This window comes from Desmodus rotundus, chromosome 8 (genome assembly GCF_022682495.2).
Source record: "Desmodus rotundus isolate HL8 chromosome 8, HLdesRot8A.1, whole genome shotgun sequence".
Lineage (NCBI taxonomy): Eukaryota > Metazoa > Chordata > Mammalia > Chiroptera > Phyllostomidae > Desmodus > Desmodus rotundus.
The window spans coordinates 71,407,992-71,426,312 of NC_071394.1; the positions used below are offsets into that span (position 1 = coordinate 71,407,992).

Below are 18,321 nucleotides of genomic sequence, written 5' to 3' on the forward strand. Positions count from 1 at the left end.
AAAATGCTTCACACTTAGGATAGAAATGGGTAACAGCACATGTAGTTTCTTTAAATGCCTCCGGTAAATGGAGGTCCTGTACTACTGGAAGCCCCTCTCTTCCCACAGTATCTATCTCCTCTGCACTTATTTGGCATTTTTACTCTTACCAGGCTAGAGATTTTCTTAAAATTGTCGTGTGTTCAGTTAGTGGACACACTATACAAAATATATATATGTATATATATTCTCATACCCTCCCAGGTTTGGCTATGCAAGAAAAGCTTCAGCCCAACCCCCTGCCCTACTTAGCAATGACCCTCTTCTGGCGTACCCTGCTCTCTATTTTCCTTTGGCAAAAACATCCCTTGGAGATCTTCATTAGGAGCCACCATGCCATTTCCCTAGCAGTAACTCTACAATTCAAATCATGGAGAGATGTAAGAGCAAAGATTATGCTAGCTCACCCCCAGAAATGCTGCAGTCAGCTCCCTGACTCCCCAGCCCAGTGCCCAGGCTGCTTCTGCTTTTCTGTGAGAGTAAGGGAAGCTGTTACAGATTGGCAGAGAGGTCACTATTTTGATATAAATATTGTTCAGTGGATACAGTGGCCATTACTTAAGCCAGAATTTTATGTCCAGTTTCCTTGAAGAGCATAGTCTGTATTCCCAGAGGGGTTCACACAGAGCAGCCCAATAAAGCCAGAAAACCTAACTTCTCTTTGGTTGTGGGGGAAATTTCTGATTTGGAAGGTTACCAGTAAGCTCAAACAAAACTTAGCTGGGAACTCGGGGCTTGCTTGCATTTAACTTGGAGTTTTTTCTTTTTCTTGTGCAGTAATCCTTCCCTTATTAAAAACATGCAGAGCAGCCACGCCTACTGCACACCTCTCAATGCAGCGTTACAGGTAAGATCAACGGCTGTCCGGGATCCACAGCAGAGGCACATGTCTCCCCCACTCATTTCAAAATATATTAGCCTCACTCTAATTAGATATTAAATTTTAATTCCGTTAAACTTTTTTCTTAAGTGCACAAAGCATCGTCCTCCCTGGAGGCAAACACATTGGCTGCTTCAGCATTAGCAGGATGCTTAGCATTTTGAATATTGTGGCAAAAAAATTAAAAGTTCACTTATTAATATTTATCAGCAGTATCATAATTTCCATCCTCTTATTTCAGAATTTCACTTGAGGCAAAAATACCACAAGTGTAATTACTCTAGCACAGCTATTAATGTGCTGGATGATAGGCCACTGGATCATGTGACCTTCTATTGTTCACAGGCTTAGAGAGAAGGCTGAGCTTTTTATTTCTTCTTTTAAAGTCTGTTTTAGCATCTTTTTTTTTTGTCTGGGGTGGGGGATGGTAGGTGTCTGGGTTTGGTTTGCTTTGTAATAGTAAACTGTTTTTGTTTAAATGCTAGAGATGTTAAAGAAAACTCTTCAGGATTCCAGCAGATAGCTCCGATCCCATAGTGAGCACATAGAACATCGCCTACTGATAAAGCAAGCCCAGCGCAGGAACCAGTGGTACTGGAGGGGAGAGGGGGACAACCCCTGCCCTGAGCAGGAGGGAGATTACCACATAACATGAGTTACGAGGGCAGCGTCTGCATCTCGCAAGCCTTTTATCTACTGTGTTCCTCAGTTACCAAGTAGTAAAGTCATTTCATAAGTCCACAAAAAGACTGAAGTACTACCTCATTAAAGTACCTGGGTAGGATTCACACCTCCTCCAGGACTTCACAGGTAGGCTGTCCCTGTGGCCAATGGTCCTGATTGATTTTGACCCCGCCTACATTGTTCTGGAACAGTGGCCTAGGCACTCTTGGTAACTTTTAGATGACATACTCTATAGATAGAGCTGACATACATAACCTAATACTATTGCAGACCTTCTCTGCAATAGTATTAAGTAGAGATCTCCAAGGGATGTTTTTGCTAGCATGCATTCTTGATGGGGACTGTGTCACCCTAAAATTGGTACTTAGCTATTACAATGTCTTGTGCCCCCTCCAGCAGGCAAGAGTACCTAAACAGATATTCAGACTTCATGAGGGGACAGCATGAATAGAGAAGCAAAAGTCTAAAAAAAAAGGCTCTTTACAGGATGATAATGAAAGAATGGTTGAGACACTTGGTATTATGGGAAAGGGGTGGGTTAAAGAGGAGATAATGATGGCTTTGCTACACATTAAACAAATATTTATTGAGCACCTACTCTGCAAGGTACAAAATTATTTTCCCAGATCAGTCAGCAGAGGCTTCAGGCTCCCAAGAATGGATGACATGCCTTTCATACAGTTTCAGTGCAGAGGCAGATTTCACTGAACTTCGCTTTTCAGTAATTATATTTATTTATTCTTAGCCTGACCCAAATTTAATAGGAGGAACTACTCTCTGCATTTCTTTTAATTACTTGTAGTTTACAAAATAGCTTTAGAAAAGCAAATGAAAGCATGCTTAGATGCCACCACTGTAAATACCATTCATTAGTAACTTATTTTCCCTGGAGTCTTGTGAAGAGTGAATTTAAAGGCTGCTCTGCTGTGTCTAGAATAGTATTAAGATTACAAGCTCATTTTACATTCATGAAGTAGAAAGGGTTAAAAAAAAAAAGGCAGTGATCCTCCATCCTCTGGATTCCCTTAACTGTGTAACTGATTTCGATTAGAATGCTCTATCATTGCACAGCTGTTCAAGTTTCATCTTTAAAACATTTGTTTTTTGCATCCTCTGCACCTTTCCTTGTTTTCAGTGAGAGCTCAAAATGCTGCTGCATTTTTCCAAGAACACTTTATGTCCATAATGAAGTAAGGTAAATCAGCTGATACAATTTCATGTTGAGGAGCGGTCCTTTCCCTGCCCTCTTTCGGTTTGGTTCCGTGGTCAGTAGACAGTCTCATAAGGGAACTTCCTGCTGTGCAAATTAAATAAAGATTCTACCAGCAGGTCTTCCTTTCCATTATTGCCCATTTCCATTTTTCAAGACAAGTAAAAATAATAGTGGAACAACATCTTTAAAAGATTACTAGAGTAACATAATGCAAGATGTACAATATATAAAATAGGACAGCAGAATCTACTACAGAAATAAAACTTTGGACTTGGGACAGATTGCATTATGCTTTCAAAAAGTATAGTAACTAAGGGTAACTGTAAAGCTTCATATTTATAGACTGCCTTTTCCCCAGGGCCCTCAGAGTAGTTCACATTCCAGGAGCGATGGTACTTACAGACTTAGCACTACGACTTAAGCACCTTCGTTTTCTTGGCAGAGGTGCCAGTTTGATACAAAACCACATACTGTGCACAGGACCATTTATACAATTAAGTCCATCATAAAAATTGTAGTCCAGCTGTTCCTTAAGTGGTCATCAACTACAAAAGGAACCACTTGTTTAGGCATAGGCAGTTGGTGAAAATTTTTCTAACCTTGGGTGGGTTGCTTAGATCACTCACTCAACAAAGAACGTTCAAGTGGCTCTATTGTGTATCAGGCACCGGGTTCTCTTTGCAGCCCACAGATTATTTTTTAAGTGGACAGTGCTGGGTTTCTTCACTTATATTTTTCTTGTTTGAAAACCAAAGCGTCAGTGTAAGTGGATACATTTACACTTATGGATACATTTCGCCATTGTGGCTTCTGGGTCTCTGCCCATGTTTTATGATGCAATCCCAATCAGAAATGGCCGAGACCTAGAACACTTTGAGAGCCAAGGGGAACAAATTACCCCAGGGAGGTTGCCTAGTCCATTGGGTAAGTACCTCATCCCAAAGAGCACATTCTCATAAACATTTCAATTTTATTTTTACTTCTCAATATTTGTCTCGAGCAGCTGCTAAAGTGCTAAGCTAGAGATGGCCTTACTTGTACCACATTCTGACTATATAATAGAGAAGTGAGCTAGTGGGAGCCAATCTTGTGGCATTTGGGGGGAAAGTGATTCAGAAGATAGTCCTAACAGAGCTCTCATGACCAGCAGAGGCACGACCACTGTGTTGCTTCAAATTAAGGCAGTTAAGATGCTTATCCAGCTGCGGTTCGTGCGCACACGCACGTGCACACCACACACGCCTAGCAAGTACTCCTGCTTTTCGCTCTGCCAAAAAATAGAGAAATGTATTATTGCAATTATAAGAGATTTGTTGAAAAAGCACTAGATGCAAATTATTTGACAAACTGCAGAAAAATGACAAATGTTCAAATTTGCTATTCATCAGAATGGGTTCACTCATTTTGGAAATAAAAATCCCACTTTTTAAAAGAAGATAGTTATATGAATTTTGAAGTGGAAGGAAGGAAAAGCTGTGGGCTTGTAGGCGGCCTGGCTTTGAAATAAATAGTCCATTAGCCAATGCTAGGTTAGGTGTGTATAGTTCTTCTAACATGGGGCTTGAATCCAGAAGGCTTTTCAGGCTTTGGCATTTATACAGTGAGACTGTGATTATCATAATAGGAAGGTTCCCTGCAGCCCAGTTTTACACCCATTCTTTCTCCATGTTTGGTTCTTTCTTTCTGTCTAGAGCCAGGGTTTCGAGAATAGTTTGGACTCTGCATGACTGGCCAGTTGAAGTCACATGCCAGGTTGTCTTAAGACTATAATTTTTCCTCATTAGGATGGACAACGAGGCATAGTGTGGCCTGCAAGAGGACAGTTTTGATAAATCTTGGTATAATTGCAACTGCTAGTTTTTGAAAGTCTGTCCTCTTCAATAAAATGAAAAGCCACTGGGTCATAATCACTACCCACATGAAACAACGTGGAGACTTTAGTCCAGTGACACAGTTGACTGTCTTCTGCATTTCGGACTGAGTGGCCATTTTATTAACATGCAGTAAGATAGGAAGTGAACAGTATTCCACTACAGAGTTCAGGAATTTTTCTTTTAATTTCCACACTTTTTTTGGCAGACACTCATTTGGACTGACTTTGTCACCCTCAGTATGGATCTACTTAAGCATCCCAGAGAAATACTATTTAGAGCTTCCTTTTGGTAGAGATAGATCGATAAATAGATGGATAGACTTGCAGTCCTGAAACTCTAGGCGATCGGTGTGATGTGAGTCTGAAAGACTGTGTGGTGTTACCTTCAACCACTTGTCCCAAACTGCAACGGAACGAATTCAAAAATCATTCAAAAGGGGAGTGATGGGAGATAAAAACTGATTCCAATTCTATAGTCTCTTCCTCTTCTATAGGTTCTGTGAAGTAAATGTTTATGGAAATTCTCATAAGTTTGAGCTGTGCAGCCACAATAATCTAATCAACCCTCTAATATCCAATACTGGAGTCAATCAAAGTGGATAAAGAAATGAAAATTCCATTATAGTTCCCTGTGATCTGGAAATATTCAGTTGCTCTTGAAAAAAGGCATCAGACATAAACCTCATATTAGATCACCTTGCCTGGACCATGTGACTCTACACAGCAGGGCTGAATTGAGTTCCCCTCCCACCGCCCAGGTAGCTCTTTGAAACCAGGCTTGGGACATGTGTCACAAGTCTTACGTTTAAAGCAAAATCTGTCTCACTCTAGAAACCTAAGTTTGCCAACCACTCTACAATGAACTTAAACTGGAGATTATCGAATACATCTGTAATTAATAGCTTACCTCTCTATGCACACCCTATGTCTTCATGAATTTTCTCTTGGTTGATGGCAGGCTTCGATGGCTGAGAATAGTATACCTCTATACACTACCGCTTCCATGGGAAATCCCACTCTGGGCAACTTAGCCAGCGTCATGCGGGAAGAGCTGAACGGGGCAATGGAGCACACCAACAGCAACGAGAGCGACAGCAGTCCAGGCCGATCCCCTGTGCAAGCTGTGTGAGTACTGTCCACGCAGAAGATAACTGCTTTCAGATGCCAGTCTCCCCGTTTTATGTGCACACAAGCCCTTCTGTGGCCGCTTTTACGCTTTTTCTGTAATTTCCCATTTCCTGCAACCCAGTACTTCTGCTAATGTTTAGCTTGGTTAGCACCATTTTCTAACTTTCCCATAAAAGCGATGGCTTCATGCAGCCTTTAAGTGCACACAGCAGTAAAAGCCCTCTACTTGGCATCTCAGGCCGTTATTTAAGCCATCTGAGGTCCTCCTAAAATTAGCGTACATCACTCTGAAAAAGTCTGTGGTTTGTTCAACTCACAGGCTTGCTGGATGGAGCAGGGAGAAAGATGTTTGTTTACCTGCTTGTGTGATAAGCTCAACTGCGAACGTAGTGCCAGAGCATTATTACTGAGAATTAATGATGGCACCAGTGAAAGGCAGAATGATTTACAGGTTGCTCTTAAAATATCAAAAGGAAAATTAATAGGAGCATTCGAGCAGCAGACGGCAGTGTAATGAGCACACATATAACTGAATGAAGTGAGGGGTGAGGGTTGTCCATGCTGAGTGTGAATGTCCCCAGGACCAGGCCAACCACAGGAAAGGCTGCGATCCCCTGTGGGTGTGTCATGGGAGAGAACAAGTGTGACTCTTAACAACTCCCTCTCTCCCAGGAAAAGGTCAAAAGAGAACAGAAACCACACTCTCCCAAATAATTGGATTTGCCAGGGTGGGGGGCTAGAAGGGGAGTGCTATAGAATGAGTCTTCCTTTTAGCAAGTGTCTGCAAAACTATGCCCACTCTAAAGGAATAAACTAGCTCAGTGTTTGCACACTGTCAGCTCTTAGAACAAGCTGCTTGTCTACACAGTCTTTCTGAATTGTGCATCAACATCTTATTTTAAGATTATTGGAGCAACAGGAATGGAAAATATGACCTGCAGCGATTAGGAACAGAATGCATTGGCATCTAATGACAAAGAAAAAATGCTGTCTGCCAGGGTAATTGGTGGGTTTGAGGGAATCTGAAATTTGACTATTTAGCATTTCAATTTATGATTTTTAAAGATGGAAGTGATTTTTAGTTTATATGAATAGTCTCTGAGCATTTACTCCACGCTATTCTAAGAGATATTCCCATATATCATGCTTTCTAAAGCAACATGGTGTTTCTGACTTGATTGCTACCACACTCATGTTCATTTTTAAATCATTGTCATGACAGGAGATTTTATTCAGTCATCAAGGAAGTTCAGAGCAAATGTGAATTGCTATATAAGCTACTTCAAGAATGACTCATTAGAGCAAAAATATCTGATGTTATTGAATGGAAAATATGCTGTTTCTCATAATCCATATGAACTCCAAGACTTAGTTGATGTATATTCCTATTTAGTATAAAGGTTCACTACCAAAAGGAAAAACAAGAAAGATATTTGGATAAAAACGTCAGGCAACATTTTAGAGTAATGTTAATTTTGCTGTACAAGATAAAGTCACTATAAAGTTAATTTGTTTAACAACTTTGAATTAACCCCACTATTACCAGAAACCATGTTTTACAGCAGTCAGCATAATTTTTAACAAAATGGAGGTTTCAGCCACTTAAAAAAAAAAAAGAAAGAAACCTTACGTAAAGACATCAAAATGCATATGATTTTTTGCTCAAATCTTGCAGGTTCACACTTCTTGCTAAATATAATCGTATGTCAACAGCATGTCCCCTATGCCTGCTGTCAGTGTCATAGACTCTTATTCTTTTTGACCCCAGACTTCCATTAAGCGAATTCTCTAATGACATAGTTTTCATTCTTGCCCAGTGTGCATTGCGCTGCTATGATGTAAATTGTTTCTTGACTGTTCCAGGCTATTGGAATAAATCAAGCTGTACACCTTACAGCAAGGCCTAAAGGACTTTGTTAGTACTGTAGCCTAGGTAATGTCTGGTGTTGGAACAGAACCCTTCATTCTTACTGTTTCTGTGACACCCAAATACTGTTACATTTTCTTTCTCTTTTGAAACCCTAAAAAGTAGTCATATAATTATAGCTTTGGGGCATTACACTTTTATACTGATAGGAGCTAAAGGAGCTACAAAGCAAAATACTCAAAGCTGTGTGCATGCCCTGGGAACACAATGCCTTTAAACACCAGTCAGCTTTAAAACTCTTGTGTTCCCAGAGTTGCTGAACAAAGGAATTACTTGGATGTAAGATGGGAAATGTGTGGTTTTACAGTTATTCACTAGTAGCCCTTTGGGAAGTAGGAGTTGGAGAAAAAGCTGGCATGGGTGTGGGGAGTTTGACCTGCAAGAGAAGAAGGAGTATCCTGCAGCTCCTTTGTAGAAGACACATGGGTATGTGTGAAGCATAGTATCTAAATAGTTTGCATCTTACCGGAAGTATATCTTGAATGAAAATCCATTCTCTCTTACTGTCTGAGCACTATGTGTCTGTCGGGGATCTGCTGGTATCAAGACATGTCAGGAAGCTGGATTTCATCTCTGGTTGTGTTGTCAGGTTGTCACACAGGAGATCTCATCAGTTAATATTTGTGGGGGCCCACTCTGCATTTGACACTGGGCTTGAGCCCGTAGGCATGTTAGGGTCATTACCTGTGTCTTTGTGATGGTGATACTATTAATTAAGTTTGGCTGCAAATGTGAGGCGGGGGGAACAAAACACTCCCTAATGCGCACTCTGTTGGGGGGTGCTTATAGGTATCGGATTTTTATTCATTTAATTGTTTTGCCCAGCAAAATATTTGTCAAAGTCTAAAAACTATAAAGCAGGAATTTCATTATGACCAATTTCTTCTAGGTCCTCCCACCCGCTCTTTCCCATATCCTTTTATTGTCTCACATCATCAAATTCAGATTTCTAAACCAGAAAAGATTAATAAATCTGATAGTTTAAAATAATGGAACCAGGAAAATGTTGAAAAACTACATTTGAACCTCAATATATAGCAGAGTAAAACACAGACACATTTTTATCCAATTAGTCACAACCATGTGATTAGTGAAGAAGGCAGTTAACAATTCTCAATAGTAAAAATGTGAAACAAACTAGAAGAAATGTACACTGTTGTCAGAAATTCCAGAAACACAATTTAAGGTAACCTGAGCTTACCTTATACCTGCTAAGCAACAAAACATTTTTAAAAACTAATGCTTGGTGCTGATGAGGTTCAGTGTAAATTGATATAGCCCCTTTGGAAATTATTACCACAGTAACTCATAACCATAAAGATGTTTTGGCCTTTGCTCTAACTTAAATTTCATTCTTAGAAATTTATCCTAAAGGGGGTAAATCAACAGAAGTAGAAATATTAATGGATAAAAGTCGTCATTGTAGTGTACAAACAGCACAAGAGAGGGGAAAGAAAAAAGACAATCACAAACTCTTGAGTATTAAGGTGCTAATGTGTCAACACATTAATGGTATCTCACATAGCCATAAAATTATAACTGTAAAGCTAGAAAAATAAACAGTTGTGTTCCTGCTGTGTTTACAGGATATAAAAATATGACCCCAAATGGAGAGGCTAGGCAAAAACAAAACACCTCCACTAATTAGGGGTTATGGGTGACGTTTTTAAAGGAATAATCATCAATACAGCTAATTCTTCCCAAAAGAATATAGGGGATCCTGCCCGGGCTGACTTTCCAGGCATTCATGTAGGCAGTTGCATGGGCCATGCTTAAAGCTATCTCCATCTTGAAATTCTTACTACATAGGGCGCTGCAAATTATATAGCCAGTCCTGGGTCTCACCGTAGAAACACAGGTAAATGGCGCCATTAAAAACTCAAAGTAGGTAGAGCACAGCTAGTACAGGGCGCTGTCATACAATTTGGGTATGTTTTGTTTTGCAAATAGTTTTTAAGAATATGGGCATGGTTTTTAAGAAGCTATTTATCTTAACACCTACCCTGAAAGACTCTCTAGGCTGTGCTAATATTAGAGTCAATTGGTTTTCTGAAGGTTTACATCCGAGAGCAGTCCAAAGCACTCCCGTTTGGTTTTGAATGGTCCAAGTGGCCTTCAGGGTTTGCATACAGCATCAATTATTTAGGAAACCAGCCATCCCCCAGTAACACTTCTTTTTTTTTTTTTTTTTTTTAATTTATTTATTGTTATTTAATTACAGTTGTATGCCTTTTCCCCCATCCCTTCACCCCACCCCAGGTGAACCCACTTCCCTCCCCCCTCTCCACCCTCCCCCTTGGATTTGTTCATGTGTCCTTTATAGTAGTTCCTGTAATCCCCTCTACCCACTGTCCCCGCCCCCACCCCCCACCCCCGCCCTTGCTATTGTTACATTGTTCTTAACTTCAATGTCTCTGGGGCCTACAAGAAACCCATCTCAGGATATAAGCAGAGACAGTAACACTTCTTATTACTAATACTTGATAATGTCAATTAAAAATCCTTCCTTCTGCAGCCTGTCCCAGCAACGGGGCCAGTTTAACTTGAATGGCTCTTTTACATATCAAAAGCCCTGTAACAGAAAGTAATTTGTATTTGTAAAGAGTTGGTTGTAAATATGATTTACGAACAGCATTTCTCAATTGTTATCAGAGTGGTGTCCTGTGATCCCTGCGGGGCCCCTTAGGCTGAACCCTGCTCAGTCCATAATGAGGCAGTTGGCAGATCATCTTGCAGGGCCCATATCCTGGTGGCCGCTACCAGCCGGCCTCATGTTCTGCCTTGTTTACAGCTGACAGCGTTATTATTCTGATTGGGGCTCTGCTTTCTTATCATATTGTTGTGTTGAGGGAGCCTCTTCCTCTTCGTTTGTGTTTCCTGGCAGGGCTTTTCTTGCCTTATTGACAGTTTGTAAAAATATGCATTAATTTGGAGTTTCAAGCATGTATCATGGTGTCTCTTTGCTGTGTTTGCTTGAAGTTGATTAATGATAGAACCTCGCTTGGGGTCGGTCTCGGGGGAGTTCTTTCACAGGTTCCGCATGTTAACTAGCAAAGCAGAACACACAGTGAGCTGTGATTACCCAGCCTCACACACTCCGTGGTCCCCACAAACTACTGTTGTCTTACAGATCCTTAGTTCATATAATTAGTTAAAGATTTGTATTCATCCACCCAGGATGCCATGGCGGGACCTGTTTTTCTAGTACTCCAAATGTGGTCCTCAGGCCAGCAGGATCCCCTGGGAGCTTACTAGAGATTGCAGAGTCAGGCCTCAACCCAGATCTCCTGAGTCACATTCTGCATTTTAACGAGATCCTCAGGTGATAGGAGTGCACAGTGAAGTCTGAGAACACCCCTGAGGAAGAAGAGGCCCACTTCTGTCCAGAGATCAGTCGCTTTAGAGCAGCGCTGTGAAAAGAACTTTCCGTGATGATAGACATGTCTGCCTCCATGCTGTTCAGTATGAGCCGCATGTGGCCATTGAACATCTGAAATGTGGTCAGTGCAACTGAGAGGTTGAATTTTAAATTGTATTAAGTTTTAGCTAATTTTAATTTAAATAGCCACATGGGGCTAGTGGCTGCTGTGTTGCACAGTGTTGTCCTAGAGTGTGCTTTGGTGTTGCCCAAAAGAGCTAAATTGCATTGGACTGGGCAGTTCTCTCAATGGACCTTTTCTTGTGTTTCCAGCCATCCTGTGCATGTCAAAGAAGAGCCCCTCGATCCAGAGGAAGCTGAAGGGCCTCTATCCTTAGTGACAACAGCCAACCACAGTCCAGATTTTGACCATGACAGAGATTACGAAGACGAACCAGTAAATGAGGACATGGAGTGAACGTCTGGGCAGGCCAATCCCAAGAATAAAGATTGGGGAAAAGCAAAACAAAACGTCAAAAGTTAGCAGTGAAATCGTTCTCCATTTGTTGTACAGTCTGGAGGAGTTTCACTACATTTTGACGACTCTGAAATGTGTTAACTCTTAGTGCCATCAAGAATCCCATTTGGGAGTATTTTTGATTTTTCTACTTTTTGTTGAAAAAAGGAATTTGTACTCTGTGCATTGGATGGACTTGTTTGGTACTTGGGATTTTCCTCTCTTAGCAGTCAACATCTGTTGTAAATTTGCTAAACTGATTCACTTTTAGCAGCAGACTTTGAACTGCAGTCCTGCCGACATTGGAGCCCGAGGACACCCAACTGAGCATGTGCACCTACTCTGCAGACCAAGCCTCTGCCCAGAATTTAAGGATTCCAGTGGACAACCTATTTGCACAGTACTGCATGTTGATTATCACTGCCTTTTACACTTTTTTTGTTTGTTTGTTTGCTTCCAGTTGGGATGGGGAAAGCCTTTGTGTGTGTGTATTGGGGGGAGGGGTTAAAAATAATTATCCCAAACTTTTTAATGTATTGCTTTTTTTTTTTTTTTCTTGCTTCTACTATACCATTTTAAGTTCTGACCTCAGGCCTCCACTTGGGCCCACGGCCTCTTGGAGGCTTAAAGTTTTCTGTACCTTGTGATGAATGTTAATAGGTGTTTTTATTATACAAAGCTGAATGTCATTTCTTGTTTGTAGTTTTCTGTCACTCATTCCATTTTCCTTCAGACATCACCACATTTTTCTCTGAAGTCAGCAGACATTCCGTTTTGGTCTTTTTCAAAAAGGTCCCAAATGTTGCACTCTACACATGAAGGTCCTCTCACACAGATGTGAAGTCCTGCTAGAAAGAGAATGAATGACAGAAAAAAGATACAGACACACTCTAGGAACAATACAGAATCATTCTATAAAGCAGAAGGGGTTGTTTCAGATTTTCCTCTCTTTTTTTGCAGCTACCATCATTCTTAATGAATGCCACAGCATCTTACCAGCAGTAGGAACCATAGGCAGCACCCTCCAAAAAAATCTCATAATTGTTAGACTGACAGTCTGGCTGTGGAAGGCTCACCTTTGCAGAACCAAGTTGTAATGAGCCACGTTAAATTAGTGGGGGTTGCTTTGTTTGCAAAATGGCCAAAAAGCTGGCTTCCCTGAGAAACTTTACTGAAAGAGGTGGTGGTGGTGGTGGTGGTACTGGTACTGAATTCAAACATCAGTTCAGACCTGCTTAGTGGCATTAATCTGTTTGAATGCAAATAGAGTTCAGATTGAACTTGTTAGGACAGTTACTGAAGACCGAGTTCAGCAAATGCTAAAGTGTTCATTTCATATGTGCAAATTTGCTACTGCAGTTCAGTTTGTTATGCAATACGATCGCACCAGCCCGGTACCAAAAGCTGACAGTGGAAGACATCAACTGGATGGGGCGCATCTCAGCCCTGGGCTCTTTGGGAAATGAACCTGCAGGACGTGGCAGTCACTGTCAGCACAGCCTCCGTCCTGAGAACCCTGGACACTTCCCTGCTGCAGCCACTCTCCTGTCACTCATTTATTTATCTAGGACTGTGGCTCTTGCTTTTAATTTGAGAGCCCTTTGGAGCTTTATTTATATTTTTTGTACCTTATTTTTTCTAAAATTACCAAAGATATTACACAAAGGTAAATTATGTTCTCTGTTTTATGCTTTATCTGATGAAGCCAAATATCCTCTTATTGTTGATCAAAGGAGGCAAAAGGATTTAGAGGCAATTGATGACATACAGGCTGTTGCTAACCTGAGGAAGAGAACTGCTCCTTCATCATAAATTTAGAAGACCAAGTAGGTAATGGAACCAAGGTTGTTACTTTTTTTAGTTGTTGGTTTTTTCTCTTCTGTATCCCTGAAGATCCCAAAAACTCATTCTTGTAAAGAGATATTATGGGGCTACTGAAGATAAAAATAGGACATTGTATTAAAGGAGCAAATGAAGGAAAGGAGTCCCATCTCAAAGAAAAACATGAATGTATGTCACTGAAAATTGGGGGTGTCCAGTGAAGGAGACAAGATAAAAGTCAGAGAGAAGAGAAAGCTTCTGCAGTGGAAATAAACCACATGAAATTACTTCTAGAATACATTTTTTATTGTAAAGAAAGGTTGTGCGCCACTTTTGTTTAAGGCCTGTGCTGTAATCACTGCTTTGATTTTGGTTTATCTTGTCATATAGCCTCTGGTTTTATTTTAAAATTTTTTCCTTCCTTTTTTTCTGATTAAATTTTGGTCAGTATTTTTTATTTAAAAAAGAAGAAGTAACACTCCTGTCCACTCATAAGTTTGGTACAAAAACTTTTTTGGCAGTTAAGTTTTGAAGCTTCACTCTGCTTTCTGTATAAAGGGCAGTCTGTGGTCACTCGAGACTTGTTTTTAACTTTTGCAAGCAGCTTTGTGACGTGCGGGCAGTAGCCGGACAGGGTCATGGGAAGGGGGCCCTGTGCTTCTAAATTGAGTGGTTGCTGGTTAGTTTGATATTCAAAAGAGGATAAAAATCTGGTAGATTAGTTCATTCTCAGCATGTGTAGCTAGACATGAGTAAAGATAACAGCATGAGAAACTGTTAGTACGCATACCTCAGTTCAAACCTTTAGGGAATGATTAAAATTAAAAAAAAATACATTTCACTCAGTTGCACTTAGTTGTATGTCTTGCATGCTTAGTCTAAAGACCGTAGCAAAAGGAAAAAAAAGAGAAAAATTAGATTTTACTGATCTTTGCAGGTATCACAGCCTTGCGGAAGAACCAACTGAAAAAACAATTCTCAGACTTTTACAGTTAGCAAACGTCATATGATTTTTACAGTTCTGATTCTGTATCCCTTGGGGCTGTCACAGTCGCTTCTTTAGGATGGGGTTTATTATGTTGTACATATATCCCAAGGTGTCTGTGTGAATCTTGTCTTTTTAGGGGGAGGGAGGAGGGCGGTTTTTTTAGATACTGTTCCTAAGAAGGAATAAATGCATACACCTGTTTGTCAAAATACCTTTGCTTTTTGTGCAACTGCTTTATATTAATGATACTTAAAAAATAGCTTTGGGGAAAAAAAAAACTACTGTATGTAATGGATTTGCAGAATATGCTGCACATGTATTTTATTTAGTTATCCTTGCTTTAAGAATATTGGATGACATTTCCTGACATGTGGGAGGGAAAATTTCCCTAATTTTTTTTTTTCTTTTGCTTTTAAACTGTAACATAGTTGACAGACTTTTTCCCCCCTCTTCTCGTTGATTAGAGCATTTTGTACAGGTTTTGTGTGTGTGTGCGCGCATGTGTGTTAATGTTTTTAATACATTCCTATCCATTGTGTTTATCCTACCACTGCCTTCCTGGCTATCTTAAAGAAGTTCATACATCTAAAAAGATAAAAAGAAATGTTTTCTCCTGCTGCAGTAAATATTTTGCATGATGAAATTGCAGGGTCACACTCTCAAAGTTTATCAGTGAAGTAGTGATTAATGATGGGGCGTGTCAAAGCTATGGAACTTTTTGTATTAAAAAAAAGAAAGAAAACTGTACAAGGTGCCAAGATGTAAACACAGTCTGTTACCTTTTGTTTTCCCAAACAAAAGCATACGTTAGGGAGACAGTCCCTTGTTTCAGGCAAATGCACTGTCAGGAATGAGGATCCATCCCACCGGTCCCTAGAGTCTGTCCTGGTAAGACGAGTTATGCTGCCTGGTTTGATCCAGCAGCACAATGAAATATCAAGGCTTATGTCCTGGATGAGTGACCGTCAGCCTGCACCTTCGGATAGCTCTCACTGTTCCCAGCATTCCATCAGACCTGGTAAAGAACAACAACTTGGATTCTTAACCCAAAATTATGATGTAAATCACTAGCTATTTTATCATGGAAAAAAGGTTAAATATTTCCCTCTCCTTTCCACTTTCCAGCTGCGCTCCATTTCCAAGGGTACAAAGAACATGCTTACAAGGAGTTTGAATATTTTTGGTACCTTTGGTTAATGGTGTACCCTTTTGATATTCTGGATGTTTTTAAGAGTTGATTTCACTTTTTTATCCTGAGAATGAGACTTGTAATTCTAAAGGCATTTCGTGGGCCCAGTGTAGTTCACACGGTCTCTGCCACCCAGGAGCCTTGGTGAAGATGGTACAGTGCGGACCGCGCTCACGGTGCTTCGCAGATGTGTGCTGCCAGTAATAAGAACCTTTTGTTTTGTTTTGTTTTATTTTGATAAGGCATAAAAGAAACTCATTCCTTGACATCAAGTGTAATTCCATCATTCCGTGTCTGTGGATACAGACAATAAAAAAAATGTTGTGTAGTCAGTACTAATTACTGACATTATAGCATTCTCAAATGCAATAAAAATGCTGGTTGTTCACACTGGTAGTAAATGTTGCTACAGCCTAAGTTTCTTTCCCCCTCTGACCTGCTGATATTGTATGACAGGCACATGCCTTGGGTTTATCGTCAGCTGCCTCCAACAGTGAATTAAAATCAGTCTTATCTAAAAGCAGTCAACATCACAGAGGGCTGACGCTCTTCTTGGGGTTTCAAACCGAAAATCTCCACTTAGAGAACTGGAAAAACAAAAACAAAAAAAAGAAGGCTACCTTTTCTCTTGAGGAAGCACACTTTTATTTTCCTTCATCAAATTTTATAGAGAAAAACAAAATGTTTAATAACTAGCATTAGGAGCAAACTAAAATTTCAGAGGAAAGCAATATCATGAATAATTCATTAAAATTGCACATCTGCAAGATTAGTCATCCAAATAAAATGCTAATGTCAAAAATATGCACTGTCTATAATATTCTCATCAAGAAATCTTTTTGCATATAATGATAAATGCTTAGATTAGAACAAAATATTTTATAAAAATATTCTATCAAAAATATGCTAGGTAACTGCATTCAGTGAAAAAACAATAGAGCACTAGTAAATATTCCAGAAAACCATCTTGATCTTTATCTCTAATAAAATTTCTCTTAAATATAGCTCTTGTATATACTCTAAGGATTAATGAATTAGGGCCTCTTTCAGTAAAAATAAAATTGTTCTATTGCAGCCATTTTCAACCTTTTTCATCTCATGGCGCACAAACTACCAAAATTCTGCAGCACGCCATCATAGATATTTTTTGCCAGTCTGAAAATAATAAGTACAATTTTGATTCATTAACACCAGACAGCTATTATTGTGTTGGTTGTCATTTTTAATTTCACAATCTGAAGGAGTAGGTCAGTGCCCCAGGTTAAATAGTCAGGTATTGAATGTTTAAAAATTCTTGTGGCATGCCGGCTGGAAATGGCTGGTCTATTGGAAGCAGCACATTAAGCAGCCAAAGCATGGTATCGAAAACCATTGCCTGTGTGATTCAGAGCGCATTACACAAACCAAGAGAAGACTTGAAAATTAACCTTGCAATTTTTATTAAGTAGAAACACTGATGCCGAGGAGCATGTAAATATTTCCCTAGCATTGTGTTGAAGATCCCATATTAGGGAAAAACATTTTTTTTTAATATAAGGTTTTGCTATTAAGCTGTGAAGTGGTGTCCTTTCACAAACAGGCCACAGTCTAGAAGTCCTCTAGCCTGATAATTAGCAAAACAGTCAAACCCTTCTAGTTCTCTTCTAGTTCTTACTTAGACCTGCTAAGTAAGAATATAACATTAGGGGTAACTGAGATTGCTTAAAATGCCAGGCTTGAACGTAAGTACTGCCTACAGCATATGTAGTTGGTAAAACTAAACATGTACAAGTTTGAATCAGCTGAAGAACCCAAACCAAGTATGACAATGCATTAGTGACAATTTTATAGTGATGCATGGTACATTTTTAATTAAATTTCTGGAACTCTTCTAGAGCAGGGACATCTTTTACATGTTTATTTCAGGCTTGTCACTCAGTTAAATAAGGCAGCAAACAAAATACTGATTTTTCTTTTAAATCAGGTTTTTCTATAGAGAGCCTAAACTCAGAAATTCTAATTTCCCACCAACACAAACAGATACATGATAGTAACACCCCCTTCTCCCCCCCAAAAAAGATCAAAACAAAGTGCAATTAGTCATACTTGACTTACTAGATTTTGTCTTTGATACTTTGCATTTATGTTCAGGGTAGTAATCACAATTTATCTCATCATCATCGTTGTAGAGTCAACTAAAAGTATTCTTTATCCAAATTAAGTGAAGTTGGGTCTCAAACTTTCATTTAAGGAATGGAATGATTGACGAAAGGCTTAAGACAATTCACATTGGACGGAAATTAAATTACATACGAAAACACTGGTTTAATTGTGGGACAATATTTGCATTAGAAAACTATCACTCCAGATAAAACCTACTTTTTTAAAGTTTTATTTTTTAAAAAAGAAAAGCTGTGTCACCTTATTTCCACTCTGTTGTAAAATGACTTTTGATGCCTAATACATATATATGTACATATATATTCATTTGAAATTATCCATAGGCTCTTTTTTGGCTTATATCAAGATACAAGGAGGGGGAAAGACAAGCTTCACGTTACAATATTAATTTGAAGGTAACTGGTCTTTCAAGAATTAATTTCAGCCAAAGCAATAATCATTATTTACCAGCGTGTGACATTTTTATCACTCATCATATTAGCAAATTTCCATTGAAAATGCTAAAATGGTTCGTCATAAGGCAGATAACTTCTCTAGCTATAAA

General features: G+C 39.5%; 1 protein-coding gene across 18 annotated transcripts in view; it reads left to right on the forward strand.

Moving 5' to 3' along the window:
- Positions 1–16,023, forward strand: part of FOXP1 (forkhead box P1) — a 629,322-nt gene extending 613,299 nt beyond the window's left edge. For all 18 annotated transcript variants that reach the window (XM_053930432.1, XM_071222259.1, XM_045192423.3 and 15 more), the window contains 3 exons: positions 817–886; positions 5,648–5,814; positions 11,436–16,023. In XM_053930432.1, coding sequence (XP_053786407.1) covers positions 817–886; positions 5,648–5,814; positions 11,436–11,580 — 382 coding nt within the window. In that variant the 3' untranslated portion in view covers positions 11,581–16,023. The remainder of the gene's footprint in view (positions 1–816; positions 887–5,647; positions 5,815–11,435) is intronic.
- The last annotated feature ends 2,298 nt before the right edge of the window (positions 16,024–18,321 follow it).